General features: G+C 40.4%; 1 protein-coding gene and 1 pseudogene across 3 annotated transcripts in view; both read right to left on the reverse strand.

Moving 5' to 3' along the window:
• Nucleotides 1-23,089, reverse strand: part of Golga5 (golgin A5) — a 33,277-nt gene that overhangs the window by 4,430 nt on the left and 5,758 nt on the right. For 2 of the 3 annotated variants that reach the window (XM_038337222.1, XM_038337221.1), the window contains exons 3-11: nt 22,271-22,495; nt 20,893-21,112; nt 20,174-20,297; nt 17,622-17,825; nt 14,305-14,475; nt 6,310-6,438; nt 4,973-5,071; nt 1,905-2,130; nt 27-132 (exon numbers count right to left, since the gene is read on the reverse strand). In XM_038337222.1, the coding sequence (XP_038193150.1) occupies nt 27-132; nt 1,905-2,130; nt 4,973-5,071; nt 6,310-6,438; nt 14,305-14,475; nt 17,622-17,825; nt 20,174-20,297; nt 20,893-21,112; nt 22,271-22,495 (1,504 nt within the window). The remainder of the gene's footprint in view (nt 1-26; nt 133-1,904; nt 2,131-4,972; nt 5,072-6,309; nt 6,439-14,304; nt 14,476-17,621; nt 17,826-20,173; nt 20,298-20,892; nt 21,113-22,270; nt 22,496-23,089) is intronic. The other variant, XM_038337223.1, reaches the window with a different exon arrangement.
• On the reverse strand, nt 12,181-13,862 carry LOC119818757 (annotated as a pseudogene).

Here is a 23,089-nt window from a genome sequence, read left to right on the forward strand (position 1 = left end):
CACGCATCCTGAGTGGCAGTGCTTACCTAAACTGGTCAATGGAGCTAGCAGCTTTGCGAACTTTTCCATACATTCCTGCCAGATTAGTTTCTGTGTCATTAAAAAGAACAGGAACATTTCGCAGGCGTGTCCCTGTTTAAATAAGAGAACAGATTAACATACTGATAGCAAATTGACTTTCTAAGAAAATTAGAGTTGAAAATGTATCATCGTATGAGGAAGAATTTCTCAAGGCCAACTTTCTAAGCACTGCCCTTAAGAGTAAAAGAAATTCTAACACAGATCAACTATAAAAAATGCCTCAATTTCCACAAAATTTTACTAGACACTAAAAAGTTCACAATATCTGGTGCTTGCAAGAATCAACATTCCTGGGCCTTGACTTTGAGAGAGGTCAGTGGTTCTGGACACCGAGAACACTGGCTCCTAGATGGGCACTCCAGCTCCACCCCACTCCGACCATCCAACTATCTCTTTCTTCTGGATCACTAAGGACACCAACTCATGTACCAACTATGACTCCAGTCTCTTTCTCTCCATGGCCAACTCCTTCTCTTGGTGTCTTCCCATTCTGGTATATAACAATTCCACCCTTCCTCCACTCAAGCCAAAATCCTTCACTCTTTTCTTGCAAGCTTTTCAATAAACTCTACCAGCTCACTTTTCAAATAAATTCTCATATTCCCTCCATCCCCCACCAATCCCACTCTGACCAAAACTGCCATCCCTTACATGGATTAATGCAAGGACACCATGGCCTCTCTTCCTGCTCTTAGCCCTCTGAAATTTAAGATTTGGGGTGGGGTGTGGTCTCTTGCATGTTAGCAAATGCTGCACCACTGAACCACATCACCATGCCAGGTCTGAGTCACCCAGACATCACAACACAGAACAAATCAGATCCCTACCTTACTTAGAGTGAAGTCTTTATTAAGGTCTATGCAGCCTTCTCCAAGTTCTCTGAATTCACCTTACACTACTCTCAGCCTTACTCCTTCCTGGTCCTGAATCATCAGGGACACACCCCCTCGATGCTTTTGCATCTACTCTTCTGGTTACTTGGAACACTTCCTCCAGGCTTCCTTGTAGTTCACATTCTCATCATTTGGAACTTCTTTTGTTTGTTTGTTTTGTTTTTGTTTTTTTTCGAGACAGGGTTTCTCTGTAGTTTTGGAGCCTGTCCTGGAACTAGCTCTTGTAGACCAGGCTGGCCTCGAACTCACAGAGATCCACCTGCCTCTGCCTCCCGAGTGCTGGGATTAAAGGCGTGCGCCACTACTACCCGGCTCCACTTGGAACTTTAATAATGTGTAGCTTTCAACTGGATTTTCCACTGGCCACCCTACTTACTTTACAATTGATCCTCATACACGGCATCCTCTTTAAAGTTTTTAATTTTTAAAGGAGTGTTAAAGTCAGAGAACTGAGAAATTTGCTCTATGATTGCATATGAGTTTCATGAAGTCATGAGATTAAAATTCTGACCTATCAATATTGGTGCTGATGTACTTATTTTGAATACGCATCTTAAAAATCTTCAGATTTTGTTATTATTAAAGTACACGGACAAACATGCAAATTAATACATACTTCAACACTAATAGCCATTTACTAAGGGATCATGAAAACACATTTCCTTTAAATGTCCTGAAATTTCTAAGCTACGGAATTCCTGCCTTGCCTGTCAAGTGTCTTATTCCAACACACTTCCCAATCCAAGGCCCTATTTCTCCAAGTCTGACAGCTATGAGGCATTAGTCCATATACATCTTTCTAAGGGTTATACTAACAGCCCAGGGACCAGGTCTCACACCAGGAAAAGAATCATTACAGATCCTTGTAAAAATGGTCTTTCTGTAATTTTTCAAAATTATGTTTTGTTGCCATGTTCTTTCCAGTGTTACCTTCACCACTGTCAATTCCAGACATGTTAATGGAGGATCCGCTGCTGGGCCCAGTGGAGGCAGAGTGCACCTGCTGCTCCAGGCGCTCTAGTTGGAAGACTAAGGAGTTCTTTTCTGTGCTGAGGTTCTCTATCATGGTCTGCTTCTGGATGACTGTCTCTGTCAGCTGATGGAGTCGGCTTTCTAGCTCCGACTGGCTGCTGTTGCTTAAAGTTTTGTTGGTAAGCTGCAGGGGAAAGTGTTCACTTAATCAGTTCACAGGCTCAATGGTACATGGTATAGAAAGGACAAAAGGACATGAACTGGGTCTTCAAATCTCTACAGTGATAGAGATTTCTCACTGGCCAGAAGTGATTTTTAAACCACATCAGTAGGTCGCACACCAGCAATTAAAGAATGTAACAGAGAATGTAATATTTCCTAGAATGTATATAACACACAGTATACGTGTATTGTTGTGTTAACTTCTTTGTTATTAAGAGACAGAGTCTACTTTTGTAGCTCTGAACTCACTACATAGCCCAGGCTGGCCTCAAACTCATGACCATCCTGCCCCAGTCTCAGAATCCTGAGGTTACAGGCAGCAGCACCCAGCCGAGCTTCTCTTCTGGTGTTGCAGGATGAGTGCAAATGTGACATGAAGACACGCTGTAAACTGCATTTCCTACTGCAGCTGACATGGTCAAGTTTACAAGCCACAGTGCAATCTTCTTAAGTGGGATTCCAAATCCACAGCTCAACAGTGTGGCACCCTGAAAGATGAGCTCTATGATCCCATCGCCAAACAACTTCGGACAGAACAAAGCGTTTCCATCACCAGACACAACCCACTTATAAAAGTTTGCTTTTGCCTGTTCCTGGGTTTCCTGGAAGTGGAGTTTCAGGGGAATACAGAGCAAATTTAGCTAAGCTGCCACATCATTCTATACATTTTTATCTTTTTGTTTTTATTTTATTTCATGTGTATGGGTGTTGTGCCCACATGTATGTCTGCATACCGTATTCATGCCTAATGGTCATGAAGGCCAGAAGAGGGTACTGGATTCCCTGGAACTAGAATTACAGATGACTGTTGAGCCACCATGTAGATGCCCCGAATTTGGGAGACTGAGGTAGAAGGATTACAGTGCATTCAAGATCAGCCAGGACTAAGCCGGGCGGTGGTGGCGCACGCCTTTAATCCCAGCACTCGGGAGGCAGAGGCAGGCGGATCTCTGTGAGTTCGAGGCCAGCCTGGTCTATAAGGCTAGGTCCAGGACAGGCTCTAAAAAAGCTGCAGAGAAACCCTGTCTCGAAAAACCAAAAAAAAAAAAAAAGATCAGCCAGGACTAAACAGCAAGACCTTGTCTTTAGATAGATAGATAGATATCTATCTAGATAGATAGATAGATGATAGATAGATGATAGATAGATGATAGATAGATGATAGATAGATGATAGATAGATAGATGATAGATAGATAGATGATAGATAGATAGATAGATGATAGATATCTAGATGATAGATGATAGATAGATAGATGATAGATAGATAGATAGATAGATAGATAGATGATAGATAGATAGATGATAGATAGATGATAGATAGATAGATGATAGATAGATAGATAGATGATAGATAGATGATAGATAGATAGATGATAGATAGATAGATGATAGATAGATAGATAGATGATAGATATCTAGATGATAGATGATAGATAGATAGATGATAGATAGATAGATAGATAGATAGATAGATAGATAGATAGATAGATAATAAAATAAAGGGGGAGCCAATTTCCCCAATGCTGTGCAAAAGCCAGCAGCACAGGCTGCTTGCTCTAACCTGAATGCTGAACCCCTATCTTGGGAGTGCATGGGACACATCCTAGTTACCTGTGACCTACTCACAAACTCATCTAACCCTCTGGAAAAGGTCTGTTCAAGTCTTTTGCCTTATGGTGGCTGTTTGCTTCCCAGGGCTGGGCCATGTATGACATGTCTGAGGAAGCATGAGGAAGGCTGAGGAGGTGCTGGAAGCCTCTTTTCCCAGTCAATGACTGTCCTCCTCTCATTTCTGTACGACCTTTCTTTTTCTTTTGTAAGCAGAAACTTAAATTTCGATTAATTCAATTTATCAGTTTTTTCTATGACTTGTGCCTGCTTTAAGAAACATTTCTTCTTAGCTGGGCAATGGTGGTACATGCCTTTAATCCCAGCATTCAGGAGGTGGAAACAGGTGGATCTCGAGTTTGAGACCAGCCTGATCTTCAGAGCAAGTTCTAGGACAGCCAGGGCTACACAGAGAAACTGTCTTGAAAAACAAAAACAAACAAACAGAAAATAATGAAAGAAAAGAAAGAAAACCTTTCTTCTCTTAAGTTGCATAAAGGGTAGCTGGCATTTTCTTTCTAGGCCTTATAGTTTAAGCCTACCCCCATCAAAAAGCAACTTTTTGAGGCTTGTCATGGTGGCACAAACCTTTAATTCCATTATTCAGGAGGTAGAAACAGACAGATCTCTATGAGCTTGAGAGGCCAGCCTGATCTATATAGTGAGTTTCACACCAGCAAAGTGAGACCCTGTCTCAAAAAAAATATATATATATTTTTTGTAAACTTTATATAAGGGACAATCATTAAGGTTTATTTTTTTCTATCCTTTTTTCTACTCCACAGAATAGTTTTGAAAGCGTGGAAAATATATTACTATTTTATATTATATATTATATTACATTCTTTTACATTTTCAGAATTAGGAAAATATCATGACTTTATAGATACCCTACTAATTGATACTACAAAGATTAGTCAATTTTTTGTTAGGAAAAAGAAACCACAATTATGAACATGATAATCAGCATGCCCAAACTAAGATCAGAAGTCATGCAGTTTTGGAGATAAGTCCAGGCTCAGATGAAGGGGCTACTTCTACAGAAGAAAGCCATAGTGTATTGCAAATGAAGACTCAAGTGGTGTTAAGATGAAAAATCTACAGCAGCTCAAAACCTCACATAAAATCCCAAAGGACATGGAATGAGAAGGCCTTACTGAAGCAACTCAGGTCATGCACTTCCCTCATTCCTACCTGGTTCCTTAGTTTCTGAATTTCTTCCTCTCGATCTTTAATTCTGCTTTGCAGGGTGTTCTTTGTTCTATGCAGATCTTCTTCCACATAACGGAATTCCTAGTGTAAGGCATGAATAAATCAATGAGCATGCTCCATGCCATCTCCAGAGCCCGAACCCCACACTGACTCATATTGAGCACTCAGTTCATGCCACAACCACACAGAATGGACCACGCACGGATTTGGATGCGTTGATGAAAACAGGTCAGCATGATGCTGTGAACACTGTCTCTGAAATACATGCTAACAGGATAAATCATCAGAAAATACAAGCTAGTTCTTACCTTACAGCAGTGAGAAAGACTGCACCATCATTTGTGAATGTAAGATTTATTACAGAATATTACTATTGATCATGACAACAAACTGAAGAAGATATTTGCTATTTATGATAAAGACTGATGCTGTCAGTAATTTAATGTTCATAAATGATTTTTAAAAATATGAAATAAGGGCTGGTGAATACAAGGCTGACAACCCAGTAAAGATTTACTAGGAGTGTTACAAGAATTCTTCCATGTTCTAGTCTTTACAAATTCAAGGCTAAACTTACGTAATAAGGTACACATTTAATCCTGAAATTAAATATTTTACATCTGGGATCTCTGACGAGTGAGTAGCCCGCAGCTATGGTCAGTTTATGCTCCTACTTCATCCTTTACAAATGGCATTTGAGAGGGTGCAGAGAAACATCTGCCACAATAAATCAAATACATGAAACTGTTGCTCTTTAATACATAGCAGATATTTGAAAGGACAACTAATCTTACAATTACATTACCTAAGACAGCCTGCAACACACATGCCTTGCAGGTCTTTGCTTGGTTTTTCTCTTAACCGTTACTTGTATTATTCCCATAATAAGTTCTAAAGAAAAATTCATGCCAGGCAGTGGCGGTGCACGCCTTTAATCCTAGCACTTGAGAGGCAGAGGCAGGAGACACTCCCTAATAAAAACAAAATAACAACAACAAAAAAGAAGGCTTGGTAGGTAATGGTAGTTACAATTCAAGCCTGACAACCTGAGTTCAAAACCTAGAACCCATGCAAATGTGGAAGGAGAAAACAAACCCCACAAGCCGTCCTTTGACTTCCACAAGCAAGAAGTGGCACACAGATGGCATGTATGTGCCTATACTGACACATCATGCATATAAACAATAATAATATCCATTAAAAAAAAACAAACTAAAGTAGGTGGGATGGAAAAGCAAAAGGAACTGGCAAGCTCCCACCTACCACTAATACTTGAGCCTGTGCTATCAACGCTCCTGGGAAGAGGTCCCTCTCCTTACCTGTTTCATCCGGTCCAGCTCCATCTCCAGCTCTTGTTTAGAGGCTTTCTGCCTAGCTATCTGGTCTTGCAGATCTTGTAACTGTTCTCTTGTTGATTCCGCTTCACTAACCTGCTGAGTCTCCACATCCTAAGAAGAATCATGCACACAAAAGCAAAAACTAACAGTTCTGTTCATGATGAACAACAATCACATGCTGTAGACAGGGCTCTGCAGCTCCCAAAGGGAATCAAAGCAGGTATCTTCACTATGCAAACTGGCTAGGAGTGAGGGAATGACCAGGATGCCACAGCTGTCTGGCCCACAAACCAAGTAGCTTATTAGTGACCGGTAATTTGCTAGGCAATCAATCCATGCCTCCATTTAAAAGCGAACACTTCCAAAGATCTGAAGTATGACACCAAAAGAGACTTCACTACATTAGTTTGTAGAACTTTAAGACAATTCTGAAACCATTTCTGACAATTCTGAGCCCTCTCAGATCCCCCCTGGGAACCAAGGACCTAACAATTTGCCCACACATGTACTGAAATGTTGGGAACTTTCCATCATCTCCCCGAGTCCTTGTGAATGTTCTCCAAGTAGAACTCAGTTACTGAATAGGGTCAAGATAACCCTTAGGTGTCGACTCAGTTACTGATGTTTTGACTTAGGCCCTGGGAAAGGGGCAAAGTGACCCTCAGATGTTTTCCCTTACCTCATCTGATCTGGCAACCACTCTCTAGCCAATTATTGGTAATAGCCCTTTTGAATAAGCTAATCATAATAGTTAAAGAACAACCCCCAGACACTCCCTTCCTTCTGTGGCTTTTTCCTTTAAAAATAGCCTGTACCAGCCATTTGGGATCTTTCTAGCCTCCCAAATGCTGAAAGACCCTGTCATGACAGAATTAATAAAATCCTCATGCTTTTACATCAGCTGTGGTGTGAGAGATGGTCTCTTGGGGCAACTCCTCCTCGGCAATTGGACTCTAGGGTCCAACAAGTTTCACTGTAGGTAGGGTGTGCACCATTAATCAGCACACAGAGAGTAACTACTGACTTCACCAAGGTTAGTATGTGAGCTGTTTCCAGCTTTATTTCGGCTACCCAATTTCATATCTCCCCATATTTCTTACTCTCTCTTTTTCAAATTTAAAAGGAAACCAGGAATGGTGGCACACACCTTTAATCCCAGCACTCTGGAGGCAGAGACAGGGTTTCTCTGTGTAACAGCTCTGGCTGTCCTGGAACTCACTCTATAGTCCTGGCTGGCCTCGAACTCAGAGATCCACCTACCTCTGCCTCCTAAGTGCTGGGATTAAAGGCATGCGCTACTGTCACCCATCTGTATACCTATTTTTAGTTAAAAAGTTATTATGATGCTTTTGAATGGTGGTAGGTATGCTCGACACCATGTGTATCCATCTGCAGGTAAGAGGACAAGGTGGAGCCAGCTCTTTCCTTCCATTTTTTAAAAAATATTTATTTATTTATTATGTATACAATATTCTGCCTGCATGTATTCCTGCAGGCCAGAAGAGGGCACCAGACCTAGTTACAGATGGTTGTGAGCCACCATGTGGTTGCCAGGAATTGAACTCAGGACCTTTGGAAGAGCAGGCAATGCTCTTAACTGCTGAGCCATCTCTCCAGCCCCCATTCCTTCCATTTTTTTACAACACATTTAAAACATCAATTTATTCTTTATTGCCAAGATATATAACAAATTATTTAAAAGTAAAGGCCAATTTTTAGTCCCCATTTAGTTACTTGTTCCATTTCACTCTACACATACTAAAGTCAAATATGTGAAAATACCTGTTAATGCTCAACATTACTTTAATATATCTGATTTATGATAAAAATTATATTCATTTATTTTTCAAGACAGGGTTTCTCTGTAGCTTTGGAGCCTGTCCTGGAACTAGCTCTTGTAGACCAGTCTGGTCTCGAACTCACAAAGATCCTCCTGCCTCTGCCTCCTGAGTGCTGGGATTAAAGGCGTGTGCCACCACCACCCAGCTGGTGCAAAAATTATAAACACTCAGTTAGTACATCAATTATCCCTCTGTCAAGCACCTTATTTTTATAATTCAGAAATAGTTTATTAGGACAGTCAAAGATGAAATTTAAATTCTGGGGCAGACCATATTTACTTGATTGATCAAAATTTAAAATCAAACAGCCTTCATTCTATAATACTTCAAAGAAATTTAATGTATGGTTTTTGAGAAATACCTACATTGCCAATATTACAATCTGATACTTTAAATCAGAGATATCTATACTGCCCATACACTATCTTCTGGCATTACATCTGATACTTTTAATCATAATTATTATAATGGTCAAAGAAGTTTAGTTATGGGCTGGAGAGATGGCTCAGTGGTTAAGAGCACTGCCTACTCTTCCAAAGGTCCTGAGTTCAATTCCCGGCAACCACATGGTGGCTCACAACTATCTGTAATGAGGTCTGGTGTCCTCTTCTGGCCTGCAGACATACATACAGACAGAATATTGTATACATAATAAATAAATAAAAAAATTTTTAAAAAGTTTAGTTACTAGTTACTATCAGTTTACTTATACATAAGCCAAGTGTGCTTACCCTTTCCACCCTCTCCCAGTTTTTGAAACTCTGATGTGTTGATTTTGGTTTATACTCAATATTAAATTCCTATGACGGCAGTCCTGATCCATCCACAGAAGAAGCAAGATGTGATTGCCCTGCTGAATAAGGTACTGAGCCACATGGCTAACACAGATAAGAATAATGGGACATATAAATTATAAGAGTTAATAAGAAACCTGAGATAATGAGCCAATCAGTTTATACTAATGTAGAACTCTGTGTGGTTTATTTGGGACTTAATGACTGTGGGAATCAGGCAAGACAAAGAAAACCTCAGACAACAAATGGTGCCCAACGTGTGGACAACTGCATCTACATAAGGCCTGACTGAGCTTGGGAAATAATTCTAGATAGAAAAAAATAGAGTTAAGCATGGCTTATTGATAGCAGCGATTTCTCAGGTAGGCTCTGCTTGCTAGAGTCAAGCGCTCTCATTTAAAAGAGGCTTCCTGACTCAGCTTTAGCTGAAAAACCTTACAGCTCTTTAAAGAGGTCCTGCCATGAAACAAATGGTGTTGATGAAAAGCTGACCACATGCTTTCTGTTGGTGGCAGGGACCTTGAAACGCCATAGAGTTGTGGCAATAAATACATGGTACCTCGGCCATGAGGCTAGAATCTCAGAAAGCTAAGGAATAGGCTGGATTCAGCCATCCAAGCCATGGCTTTAATCCTACCCACATTGCTTAGCAAATTAAAGACTCATGTGGTCATAAAAAGAGAGAGATATACAATAAAGATAGATTCAAAGACAAAAAAAACCCTCTAAATGGTTTACTGTGTGTTTAAAAATATATGCAGTCTTGGGAGAGAAAATAAAAAGGTTAAAGTCCTTTAAAAAAAAGAGAGAGAGTAGTTGGGTGTGGTGGCACACACCTTTAATCCCCACACTTGGAAAACAGAGGCAGGCAGACCTGTGGGTGAGTTCAAGGCATGGTGGCATGTACCTTTAATCCCAACACTTGGGAGGCAGAGGCAGGCAGATCTCTTTGAGTTCAAGGACAGCCTGGTCTACAGAGTAAATTCCAGGACAAAGATACACAGAGAAATTCTGTCTCAAAAAGTCAAAAAATAAAAATAAAAGAAATAGAGGTTAAAATAAAGCCACATAAAGGTGAAAAAAACAGAGAGAGTCTGGATCCTATATGTTATTATGTTCTCTTTGAATTGTATGAATGCTGAGGAAGGAGCAATAGCTGCTAAAAGATATTTGTTTATAAATGCTGCTGAATTAATCCAAGATAGGTATTTTGAAAATACCTTGACTTCAAAACTGAAGTCAAAAGATATGTTACTTTGGAGAGGAGGTTTTGCTTTTGTTTCCACAGAAAATGAGAGGCTGTGGATTCATTCCGAGGTAAGAAAAATCAGGTTTGATCAAGGAAGACCACCTGAGAAATCTCCAGTAGGAACAGATGGTCCAGATGTCAGAGTTCTTACATCCAGAACAAGTTCAAGATGCTGCCTGAGCCGGGCGGTGGTGGCGCACGCCTTTAATCCCAGCACTCAGGAGGCAGAGGCAGGCGGATCTCTGTGAGTTCGAGACCAGCCTGGTCTACAAGAGCTAGTTCCAGGACAGGCTCCAAAGCTACAGAGAAACCCTGTCTCAAAAAAAAAAAAAAAAAAAAAAAAAAAAAAAAAAAAAAAAAAAAAAAAAAAAAAGATGCTGCCTGAGATGATCAAGACTCACAGGATACTCCAATCAGGACTGATCATAATTCTAAATTTTCCATAGGTCCCCATAAGATTATCAGTGCCCCCAACCAGCAGGAAGTAGCCTGGAAAACTACAGCCACATTCCCAAAAAATGGACTATGGATATTCTCCTTTGTTTAAAAAAAAAAAAAAAAAGAGGGGGAAGTGATGTGGGAGAATGGTCTGTATTTCTGTCAATTATATTTTAAATAAATGCGATTGGCCAGTAGCCAGGCAAGAAGTATAGGTGGGACAACTAGACAGGAAGTAGAGGTGTGTCAAGGAGAACAGTAGAATCTGGGAAGGAGGAAGACTATTCCTCTGCAGTCCTTACCCAGCCACAGAAGAAGCAGGATGTGACTGCCTCCCTGGAAAAGGTACTGAGCCATGTGGCTAACACAGACAAGAATAATGGGTTAATATAAGTAACAAGAGTTAATAAGAAGCTTGAGCTAATGGGCCAATCAGTTTGTAACTAAAAATAAAAAAAAATTCTTTGACACTTAACATACCACAAGTTGATGATACTTTCAGAGCAAAGCAGAACTGGACAGTCCCCTCCAGTGCTGCCACCACTGTACTGACTGCTCTGTCATGCTACCTAATGAACACTGACATTCTTTAGTTACAAGTGTAAAGACACCTACCTACATGAGTTTAAAAATTGATCTGCACAAAAGAAATTATATATAACAAGCTGGTTTTTAAAAATACAAAAGTAAGCCGGGCGGTGGTGGCGCACACCTTTAATCCCAGCACTTGGGAGGCAGAGGCAGATGGATCTCTGTGAGTTTGAGGCCAGCCTGGTCTACAAGAGCTAGTTCCAGGACAGCTAGGGCTGTTACACAGAGAAACCCTGTCTCGAAAAACCAGAAAAAAAAAAAGAAAAATACAAAAGTAACATCTGCCACTTTTGTCATGCTGACAACTTGACATATATACACATGCAGAAAGTTCCAACTAGTCATCTGTGCTCTAATATGATAAACAAACTGCCACGTTTTCACTGACAGAAGGTGTATTCAAAATATTTCATATACTAAATACTACAATAGTCTCTGTACATATAAATGCTGCTTATAATAGTTTTTGCTTTGATTAAAAGTGTCTTAAGCTAACATTAAATACACTAAAATCCACAACAGTTCAGAAATCTATGACCTTACAATAAAGAAATCCAAAATGTACAACTATAAATCAAGAAAGCCAGGCAGTGGTGGTGCACGCCTTTAATCCCAGCACTCGGGAGGCACAGGCAGGCAGATCTCTCTGAGTTTCAGTTCCAGGATTAGCTCCAAAGCTACAGAGGAAACCCTGTCTCAAAAACAAACAAACAAACCAAAAAAAAAAAAAAAAAACCCAAGAGAACTATAAAACAAGGAATAATTACTGTCATGCAAGACTTAAACTGAAAATTGCAAGGAAATGCAATTTAAATCAGCAAGCTCAAATATGTAACACTCAAAATAGTCAGCAGTGAGCTCTACCAACAACAATAGACTTAAAAAAGAAAACACATTCTCTTTGCTAACATAAATCGTATCTTCAAATCGAGCCAGCCATCTATCCTCTAGTTGAAGAGATTAGCTCTTTTACAGTTGTTTTAATGAAATTTTTCTTCACAGTTAAGTTGTAAGCAGGATAGTTTTCATGTACCTCTTGGCAAATCTGCTTCAAGTCAGCATCAGCCAGTAATTTCTTCACTGTTTCCTTTAACTCTTCATCTGTAGGTGGTTTTTTCAATTTTTTAATTAATGGTTCATCATCAGAACTATCTTCAGATTCAGATTGGCGCTGCTCTCTGCTGTCTTGACACAGCACTCTCTACAGATCTGTCACTCTGAGCAGCGGCTTCCATTTTGCTTTTTCTGTTTTGGCGGCTGCTCCTCTTCACTTTCTTTCTCTCCATCTTCTGAAGACTCTTCCTTATTTTCTTCTCATCTTCGTCACTACTAAATTCACCTGACAGAATTTCAAGACATTTGGTTTGCTTTGACTTCCTTGTTGTTCCAGAACTGTTCCGTTCCTTTTTACTACCTTTGCTCGAAGAGTTTTTTTGGATTTTGGCAATGGTTTGCCAGAAGGCTTTGGAAGCATTGAGAAATTCAAGATCCTCTTCACTAGTTTGCAATTCACGCCTGATCTAAATCAAGAGCTGCACAGATGCTCTTTAGCATGGCGTTTCTAAACTTTTTGGGCACTGCCTTTTTCAAACAGAACGCCACAGAACTGACCTACGTTCTTCTTTAATGAGGACACTGTGCCTGGTCTGTTGTAAAGCAGTTTGTGTAGATTTCTAAGTTCATCTGTTTTTTTTTTCTTACTCAGAAAGATATGCATCCTTTCAATTTCACAGTTTCTGACCCATCCTTTGCGCAACTGTAAATGGCTTTGTACGGAGGACACTTGCTCGCACTGTCATCAGTCTGTCTACTTCCTTCTTTATCTCTTGCCTTCCACAACGAGACTGTCTTCTCTTTCTTCCTCCTTCTCCTCACCCTCCTCCCTGGGGCCCCACATTTTGGGCTCCTTCTCGGATGCTGGGTGCACCGGGTTGTCCTCTCCTTCCACAGCAGAGAGCACTGCCACCCTAGGCAGCTGGAGATCTCAGGTGCTGGGTGCGCACGAGGAGGCCACTCGGGAGTGAGAAAGCGCGAGGGCAGAGGTTCTTGCTCCGCTTCTCAGAATCAACAAGATTTTCAAAATGGCCATTCGGGAAGCAGAACGGAAATGCCTTTCCTTCCATTTTTATGTAAATTCCGGGGATTGAAGCTGGTATCAAGGTTGCACAGCAGGGCCTTTATATGCTGGGCCAGCTCCACTAACAGCCACTTATTTCACTAGCCTACTACAGATTTTGCAAATTTCTTGCTCAGGGAAGAAGGTGGATCAGTGTCATTTATGATACTGGCATGAAATGTTAAAAACAAGTCATTTTTATATTCTTACCCCAAAAGCATCAAACAGACATGAATAAATTTAGTTTCTACACAATTTCTAACTAGATGTGATTGAATTCTTTGGAATTCATATTTATTTACAAATTTAAGTGATTCCACTTTTAAAACAAAGACTAGAATGTATATTACCCTGCACTTAATCTCCCATCACCAGAGCCCTCCTATGCTATTTGTGTCAAAGACCCCATATTCATGTAGAATAAATGGCCTAATTTACTGTTTTGTGTTAGGGGAACTGGACTGAGGGCTCCCACATGCTAGGCAAGCAAGCTATTACTGAGTCATAATACCAGATTGTTACTTTTAGATTAAGCACAGCACTTATTAGACTATGCATAAAACTATATAATTAGTTTCTGAGTACATGCTAATATCAGGAAACATTTCGGTTTGATAGAAAACCCCGAACTAATCTGTTTTTAAGTGGCAGAATTTAAGATCCATACGTTTAAAGATGTTTGTCTGTTTTCTGGTACAGTTCAGGCTTCTATGTACATGGCAGCATGTGGTAAGTATTTCACCTGTGTTTGTTACCCCTTGGAGTTACAATTACTCAACAGACAGGATACCTACTGCTGTAGATACAGATTTACATGGTAGTTAACACTCTAGCAGAACAAAACACATTGTTTCAATATGCCAGCTCCCCCTAATGCAGAAGCATAACCTCTCAAACTGATGTGGTTGGGGTAAATGATTGTCTGGGATGCTAAGCAGTGAGTGTTACCTGCAGCTCAGATCTCAGCTGATGTATCTGGCCCTTCAGCTTCTGGATCTCCTCCTTTTGCATCTCCTTCTCATGCCGAAGTTCTTCTAGCTCCATGCTGCCAGCAGTATTGCTCTCTAGGCCTTCAAAACTGGAGCCTTCCTTTAAACTGTTTATCAATTTTTCTTTAGACTGTTGTAAAACAGAAAGAATAATTAAGCAAAAATGATATTATCTTATTATTCTTTTTATGTGTATAAGTGTTTTGCCTGCTAGTATGTCTGTGTACCACATGAAGGCCTGATAACCACAAAAGTCGGAAGAGGGGACCAGATCCTCTGGAACTAGTACAGACTGTTGTAAGCCACCACCTGGGCACTGGGAACTAACTCATCCTTAGAGTAACAAATGTTCTTAACTTCTGAGTCATCTATCCAGTTCCTAACTTGTACTTTACTTCATTTCATATTATTCACTTTTTGTGGCGCCAGAGAATGAGCCCAGGGCCGCACACATGCTAAGAACACTTTTCACTGAGCATTATTCCCAGCTAGTTTATACAGTGTCATCTCACCACACAGAAACAAAGCCACCAGACATTCAACCATAGAGGAAATCCACAAGTAATTAAAGCCACAGGGATAAAATTACAAGAGATCCTTACTGTACTGTCCTTGGATCTTTTTATTTTGTTTTGTTTTGTTTTTTGAGACAGGGTTTCTCTGTGTTACAGCTCTGGCTGTCCTGGAACTTTACTTTGTAGACCAGGCTGGCCTTGAACTCACCGAGATCCACCTGCCTCTGCCTCCCAAGTGCTGGGATTAAAGGCACGTGCTACCACCACCTGTCCCGTCCTTGGATATTAGACCCCAAGATCTTGTTATGGTTTCATAAGATTTTTCTACTATTTTCTTCTTATCCCAATCATACTCCACTCAACTAATGCTTAGGTAGCATCTAAGATGTGCTTGGCACTGTACTAAAGACCATGTCCCCTTCTGGAAAGCATCCTCTGCCTCACAAACTAAACAGGAAATTAAAAGCACCCAGTAGAATACAATGAACTCAAGCAAGGGGAAATGGTCAGATTATTGCAGAGTTCTGAGGAGGAGAAAAGGCTTCACTTGAAAGCCAGCGTTTACACTGACACTGGAATGCGGCTGTTTTAAGCATACAGAGAAAACCCCAAAGCACAGCGGTGTCAGGGAAAGCACTGTGTGAGGCAGCTCAGAGTGTGGGTCAATCTGCAATGGTTTTGGATGCCAGGCTAAACTTTTATTTATTTTTGTTTTGTTTTGTTTGAAATGGAATCTTGCACTATAGCCCAGGTTGATCTTGAACTTGTGGCAACTCTTCTACTTTAGCTTTCTAAGTGCTAGAGTAACAGGCAGGTGCCACCATATCTGGAGACCAAATTATTTCATTTGACTTGGTAGGCTAAATCAAATTACCAGACAGTGGGCAGGGGAGTGCTGTCACCAAGATGCATTTCAGGAGGGTTGATCGGGACGTATTGTATAGCAGGTGTCCAAGATGGGCCATGGGTCAATCTGGCAGCCTGTTTCTGTATAGCTCAAAAGCTAACCATGTATTTCACATTTTAATAGGATTATTATTATAGGTAGTGGTGGCACACACCTTTAGTCCCAGTATTCGGGAGGCAGAAGCAGGCAGATCTCTGTGAATTCAAGACTAGCCTGGTCTACAGATTGAGTTCCAGGACAGGTTCCAAAGCTATACATAGAAACCCTGTCTTGAAAAAACAAAACAAAACAAAACAAAAAATTTACTTTGGTCCTTTACAGAAAAATCTGTGGATCCCTGGCATGAAGGATGAGCAAGAAGAAGAGATCCAAGACTTATAAAGATCAATGTAGTAAGATCTAATGATTCTCTGAATTTCCTCTGTGTCTGTGGTTATGTCCCCCTTTTCATTTCTGATCTTAATAATTTGGAAGAGCAGCCATTGCCCTTAACCACTGAGCCATCTCTTCAGCCCCCTATTTTGATTTTTAAAAGAATCTGCTAACCTGAATGTGCCCTTAAATAAAAAAGAATAAACAAATAAGTAAATAAAGTTTTGTAAACAACTGTGTGTGTGGTGGAGGTGCATGTTTTACTTTGAGGCTCTCAAAACCTAAAGAACCAAGCAGCAAGAACCTGAGGTCAGGAGGTGAGGGTTAGAGGCATGCTTGAGGTCTCAAGAGGGGACAGGTATAAACAGAGTGAGCAGACAGCAATACAAGGTAGGAGAGAGGATTTAGGACAGACTTAAAGGGACCTTTACTCTTTGGAGATTGAGGGCCCCAGAGGACTAGAAACAAGGACGAGAGAAGACAAACTAGAAGGTAAGGTGGCTATGTTGCACAGAAGACTGGATCTCCAAGAAGGTGAGAGCTGACTGTGTCATCCAAGTCAAAGCGTATGCAAACAACAACAAAATATAACAACAAATATACATTCAGATCATTCTAGATCTTTTAGAGAAGAAAAGTTCAGAAATGTAGTAGATAGAAATTATATGATGGAGCAAGGGAAATAAGTTCTTTTTTTTTTTTTTTTTTTTTTTTTTTGGTTTTTCGAGACAGGGTTTCTCTGCAGCTTTAGAGCCTGTCCTGGAGCTAGCTCTTGTAGACCAGGCTGGTCTCGAACTCACAGAGATCTGCCTGCCTCTGCCTCCCGAGTGCTGGGATTAAAGGCGTGCGCCACCACCGCCCGGCGGAAATAAGTTCTTAATAAGTGAAGACAGTACAGTCCTAACCATTCTGATGTATCTGACATCGAGACAAAACAGGGAACAGCTCAAAAAAAAAAAAAAAGCAAAACACAAAACCAAAACCAACTTAATTTTTCTTCTTCTTTGGGAGGGGTCCCAAAATCTAGTCCTCAGTCTTCCGCTAAGTGACCACACGGTTCCATGAGCTAGGACACAGCAGCAGTAGTCACACACATAAGAACAGCGAGATGTATGAGAAGCAACTAAAATGAAGCAGGTGGATGGAACCCATGCATAGACATAAATAAATAAAATAAAAATAAATAAAAGCAAAAGCACACATTTGTTCTCTGACTAGAAGCTGAAGGCTACATTGGTGACTGCAGTTTTTATAGGAACCACCAAAGGGACATAACATAGCTGCCTAACAACAATAGCGTTATAAAAGAGATAAAGGTAGCAAGCTGAAGATGTTAATCAGGCAGTGGTAAGCTCAGAATTTCTACCCTTTCCAAAGGGTCCTAAATGCAGCAGGGCAATGCAGCCAACATATCACCTCACAGTATCTAGGGTGCTGGTGCCTCCCAGCGAGGGGTACATCAGAGTGTACACTCATGCTTACCTGGAGTATTCGTGTAGCTTTCTGCTTGTAGTCAATTAATTCCTGCTTAGAAGACTCCAAGCTTGACCTGTGTAGCTTGACTTGCTGCTGGAGCTCATCAACCTTCTTCTTCTCCTCAGAGTACTTTCTTTCTGCCAGAGTAACCGCTTCTGCCAAATTCTGACGTTCCACTTCCATTTTATTAAGGCGTGCAGTGAATTCACTCTGTGGGAAATTTTACATTATACTTATCCTATCATTTAGTTTGAAATATAGTTACATCCAAGCATTCAGATATCTTAAGGGATTTATTAGCTCTAACCAACAGTAAGGTGAAAAAAAATATATAAAGTTGTGGCACCCAAGCACAGCAATGCATTAAAGTTAACTAGGTGTTTGTTCAAGGTGCAACAAGGTCTATTTTGAGGCTTAGCGAAATGGAATTTCCAATTTTGGTGCTGGGGATCTGTTTTCTAAGAAATGTGCCAGAAATGGTGCTATACACCTAACTCTAGTACTTGGGAGGCAGAGGTAGGAGAATTGCCACAAAGGTGGGAGAATTGCCACAAAGGTGACGCAACCCTCAGCAGATCAGTGAAAGCCACTATTTATTTTATTTAATTTTGAGCAGATTCTCTCACCAAGGCTAGACCGGCTGGCCTGAGAGCTCCAGGAATCTGCCTGTCTCCCCTGCTCACCCAGAACTGAGGTCACAGATTTGTGCTACCACACCCACCTTTTTTTACATGAATCCAATCTCAGGTCCTTGTGCTGGCAAAGCACACACTGTACTAAAGCCCCTCCCCAGACTCCACTTCACTATTTTTTATGGCCTTAACAGGGTTTCCTTGTATGGACACACCACAGGTTGTTTATCCTAGCAGCAAGTGGCATTTGTATTTGCAGCTTTGCCCAGATACGAACACTGCTCTGCACAGTCAGCAAGCTCTATGTGAACACACGTTTTTAATCTCTTGGGGAGATATGTAAAGTAGAACCGCTAAACCATAGGAACTCTATGTCTCTATGTTTAGCATCTTGGGGAACAGCCTGTTCTTAGAAAAACTTTTGAATATTTTTAGAACAATTAGGTATGTGACTAAATTTTAAGGAATATAAATATAGACCAAGTATCCCTGAAGACAGTTTCAATAGCTGAGTGAATGAATTGCAATGTGTATGTAAAGTACACCATGTTTTTGTTTGTTTTCTGCTTGTTTTGTTTGTCTGTTTTGTTTGGATTTTTTTTCTTTTGGGTTTTTTGTCTGTCTGCTTGTTTGTTTTTTTGAGACAGGGTTTCCTGAGTAACAGCCTTAGCTGTCTTGGAACTAGCTCTTGTAGACCAGTTCCACCTGCCTCTGTCTCCCAAGTGCTAGGATTAAAGATTTTTGCCTCCACCGCCCAGTAAGTACACTGTGTTTTAAAAACTCAGAAGACAGAAGAGAATGTAAAATATCTCACTAATATATATTTTTCTTCGAGACAGGTTTCTCTATGTAGTCTTAGCTGTCCTGGAACTTGCTCTGCAGACCAGGCTGGTCTCAAAATCAAAGATCCACCTGCCTCTGCCTCGTGTGTGCTGGGACTAGGACTGCACTGCCACCACCTGGCCTCTCATTAATATTTTCTAATATGAACTACATATTGAACAGGTTGTTTCTCCCTTATTCAAAGTTCCCCATGACCAGAAGTATTTCAGAATTGTTTTTTCAGACTTTAGAATGTTTACAGATGCAAAATAAGAGTTTGAAAACTTGACTGTCCAATAGATTCATCCTTGAGTCTTATAAAAACAAATCATTAAACCGGGCATGGTGTTGAATGCCCTGAATACCAGCCCTTAGGAGGGAGAAGCAAGTGGACCTCTGTGATTTTTGAGACCAGCATGGTCTACATAGTCAAGTCCTTAGTGACTTCCAGGGCTACATAGTGAGACTCTGTCTCAAAAACAAAACAAAAATAAAACAAAAACAAAAACAAAACAATCACCCAGCTGGGCAGTGGTGGTGCACACCTTTATTCCCAGCACTTGGGAGGCAGAGGCAGATGGATCTCTGTGAGTTTGAGGCCAGCCTGGTCTACAAGAGCTAGTTCCAGGACAGCTAGGGCTGTTACACAGAGAAACCCTGTCTCGAAAAACCAAAAAAAAAAAAAAAAAAAAAAAAAAAAAAAAAACCAAAACCAAACCAAACCAAACCAAAACAAAAACAAAAAGAATAGAGATGTAAGTAGTACGTACAATTTTCTCTTGAAATAAATGAATCAGGTTAAACTAGAACTAGACAAGGTTAAATAAAAGTAAACAAGATACCCCAAGCTGGCATTTACTGAATTGGCAATGGTTGTTAATAACCAAATTCAATGACAGATGCACAACTCTAATGAACATTAATCATTTTAATTTTCTCTAATACATAAAATTAATTTAGCAAGGATTAAGATAAATTTTTCAAGTATCTAGGCTTCTGTTTGACAAAATGCATGGTAGAATTCTGCTGAGGAATGAATGTGCTATGAAGTGCAGAGGCAACCCTCTGCCTGAGCACCAGAAGAATGCAGTATCTCCTTCTGACCTGCATCTGTTTGTAGCTCTCCTGCTCTCTCTTCAGAGTGGCATCGGCTTCATGCAGCCTCTCTTGAAGAGTCTGCAGAGCTTGGTTCTGTAGACTACTGCCTTCACTGTGATCCTGCAGTATTCTAAAAGACAATGACCACATGAAAGAGCACACTTCCACAGGGAGCAAGCAATCAGGTGCCATAATTCCTAGAGCATCTCAATTAGTCAAACCAAAAAGGTGGCCTAAAACATTGCTTTTTCTTAATTATTTACTTAATTGACTGGTGTTTTGCTTACATGTATGTTGATGTGAGAGAGTGTCAGATCCCCTGGAACTGTAGTTACAGACAATATGAGCTACCATATGGTTGGCTAGGAATTAAACCCAGGTCCTCTGGAGAAGCAGCCAGTGCTCTTAATCTCTGAAGCTATCTCTCCAGCCCCAATCTAGGACATTCTGAACAGAATATTTTTGTATTTTTAGGTCAAATATAAATGCATACTATAAATTAAATAATGGATGGCACTATGCTTTTCAAATACTCTCACGTTTTCTAACAACATATCTCAATGATTAAAAAATGAATCCATTTTAATCACTCACATTTCCAACATTACAAGAAATTTTCCCTCTTGTGAATTTCTAAGAAAGCTGACTGTTCATAAGTTGCAAACACTACAATCTTAGCGTCCGTGTACTCTAGCTTGCCCTTCTTGACTGGCAGAACTACCGACCGTGACTTCTCACTCTGCAAGGCTTCCAGTGCTTCCGTGCGGGAAGTCAGCAGCTGGTCAGCCTCCTGCAGTCGCACTTTGAGCACAGCCAGCTGGGAATCCTTTGCAGCCACTGCTTCAGTAAGGTCATCGACTTGGGCTCGTAGTTCCCGAGTTATTCGATCACTCTTTGAATGGTCAACATTCCATTTTTCAACTCTTGCCCTTGCCTTATTTAATTCTAGAAAAAATGAAATTTCTGTACTCAAGCAAAACAGAATACATCTTTTTATGATATGCATAGTGATATATGTAGTTTACCACCAAAACAATTTTAAAAGTATTGAAATGAACTTCACAGGGTTTCATGAAACATTAGTTTCAACACATTTCATGTCTATATTAGTCCAAGCAAACCAAAGGGTTTTTTTTTTTTTAGCCTTTTTAATTATCTTATTCTGCCTTCTTCAGTGCCTAAATAAAACTTCCCATTGTTCCATCACACTGCTCTCACTGGCCCTAGGAACCAGGGTAGACATTTCCTTTATCCTTTCTTCTCTCCTCAGCCAGTCACAGTACTCACACCCCCTCTGTCGCTACCACACCACAGACATGTTATTTGTTTTCTTTTTTTTTCCCCAGGCAGGGTTTCTCTGTACAGCCCTGGCTGTCCTCGAACTCACTCTGTAAACCAGGCTTGTCTCGAACTCAGAGATCTACCTGCCTCTGCCTCTTGAATGCTAGGATTAAAGGCGTGTGCCACACCTGGCATTAATTTTTAAAAAGAATTATGCTTGTGTGTATGGGATACATGTATGCATGTGCATCACACGCATGGCCAGTGTACTGAAAATCAGAAGAGGACATTGAATCTCCTAGAACTGGAGTTAAAGATGGTTGTGACCCACCCTATCGGTTCTGGGAATAGAACGGATCCTCTGGAAGAGCAGCCAGTACTCTTAACCACTGAGCCATCTCTCCAGTCCCAAATGTTTCTTTTTTAATTAATCATTTCTAAAGAATTAGGGATTATCTACTTGCAGTCATGCCACTGTTCACATAGAATTCCATGTTCATTTATGGTCTCTAGAGTGGCAACACTGTGACCTGCCCACACTTAACCCCAACTTTGGTTCATGAAATAGTTCTCCTTAAAATCTAGAATAAAGTGAATAATTAGATTTTATTAATATCTAGTTTCTACTGGTTCTTACATTAATAATTTACACATGTAAACCCAGTATTTGTTAGGCTGAAACAGAAAGATTGCTATAGGCTTGAGATTAGCCTAGGCTATAGTGTAACATTCTGCCCCCCCACCTTTTTTTAATTTAGTGATGTCTTAAAAATCTGAACTAGCCAAAATTCTGTTTTGTGCTCATAGAAGAACTGGTTCTACCTTCTTGAGTTTCTTTGGATCTCTGAAGTAGTGAGGCCATTTCCTGGTTTAAAGACTGGACTTCATTCCTGAGCAACTGATTCTCCAGGCGGAGATTAGACAATTCATGTGATCTGTTCCCATCAGGAGGTGCCGGGCTGTGCTCCGTGCTGGGGGCCTCAGATGCCGTGCTCTCCTTTGAGGATTCCTGGTGGCCTTCAGGCACTGAATCAGAACTATTTACTTCTGCAAAACAAAAACACACTTGGGTACAATAGCACTGTCACTATGTAAGCAGACTCACTTGCTTTTGGAATGCCTCTTGGTAAGTTGGTTGCTATAGTTAGGATCCCATAAAAATATCATTAGTTCCTAATAAAAATCTATTCTCACAAATGGAGTCTACAGACCTGCAAGGATCCTCAATGTCTGGACACACTGTAAGAAAAGGAAAAGAATATAAAAACGATTCTGGGAAGGAGAAAGCCAAAAATAATTTAAATACCAGATTTCCTTATTTCTAAAATGGTTTTGAAAAAAAGGGGGTACAAGTGTCAACACTAAAAACACCAAGAAAGCACAATAGCTGTGGGGTTCAAGGCAATAAGACTAGTACAATAGGTCACAGCAATTTATGATAACCAAATTGAAAACAAAAGGATGAGTTCAACCCATCTTGCTTTTAATTAACTTTGATACAAACTCACACATAACTTATTTTACTTTTATTTTTAATTTTTTGTTTTTGCTTTTAAGATGGGGTTTCTCTGTGTAGTCCTGGCTGCCCTGGAATTCACTCCGCAGACCAGGTGGCCTCAAACTCTATGAGATCACCTGCCT

The sequence above is a fragment of the Arvicola amphibius genome, chromosome 7, assembly GCF_903992535.2.
Source record: "Arvicola amphibius chromosome 7, mArvAmp1.2, whole genome shotgun sequence".
Taxonomy (NCBI): Eukaryota; Metazoa; Chordata; class Mammalia; order Rodentia; family Cricetidae; genus Arvicola; species Arvicola amphibius.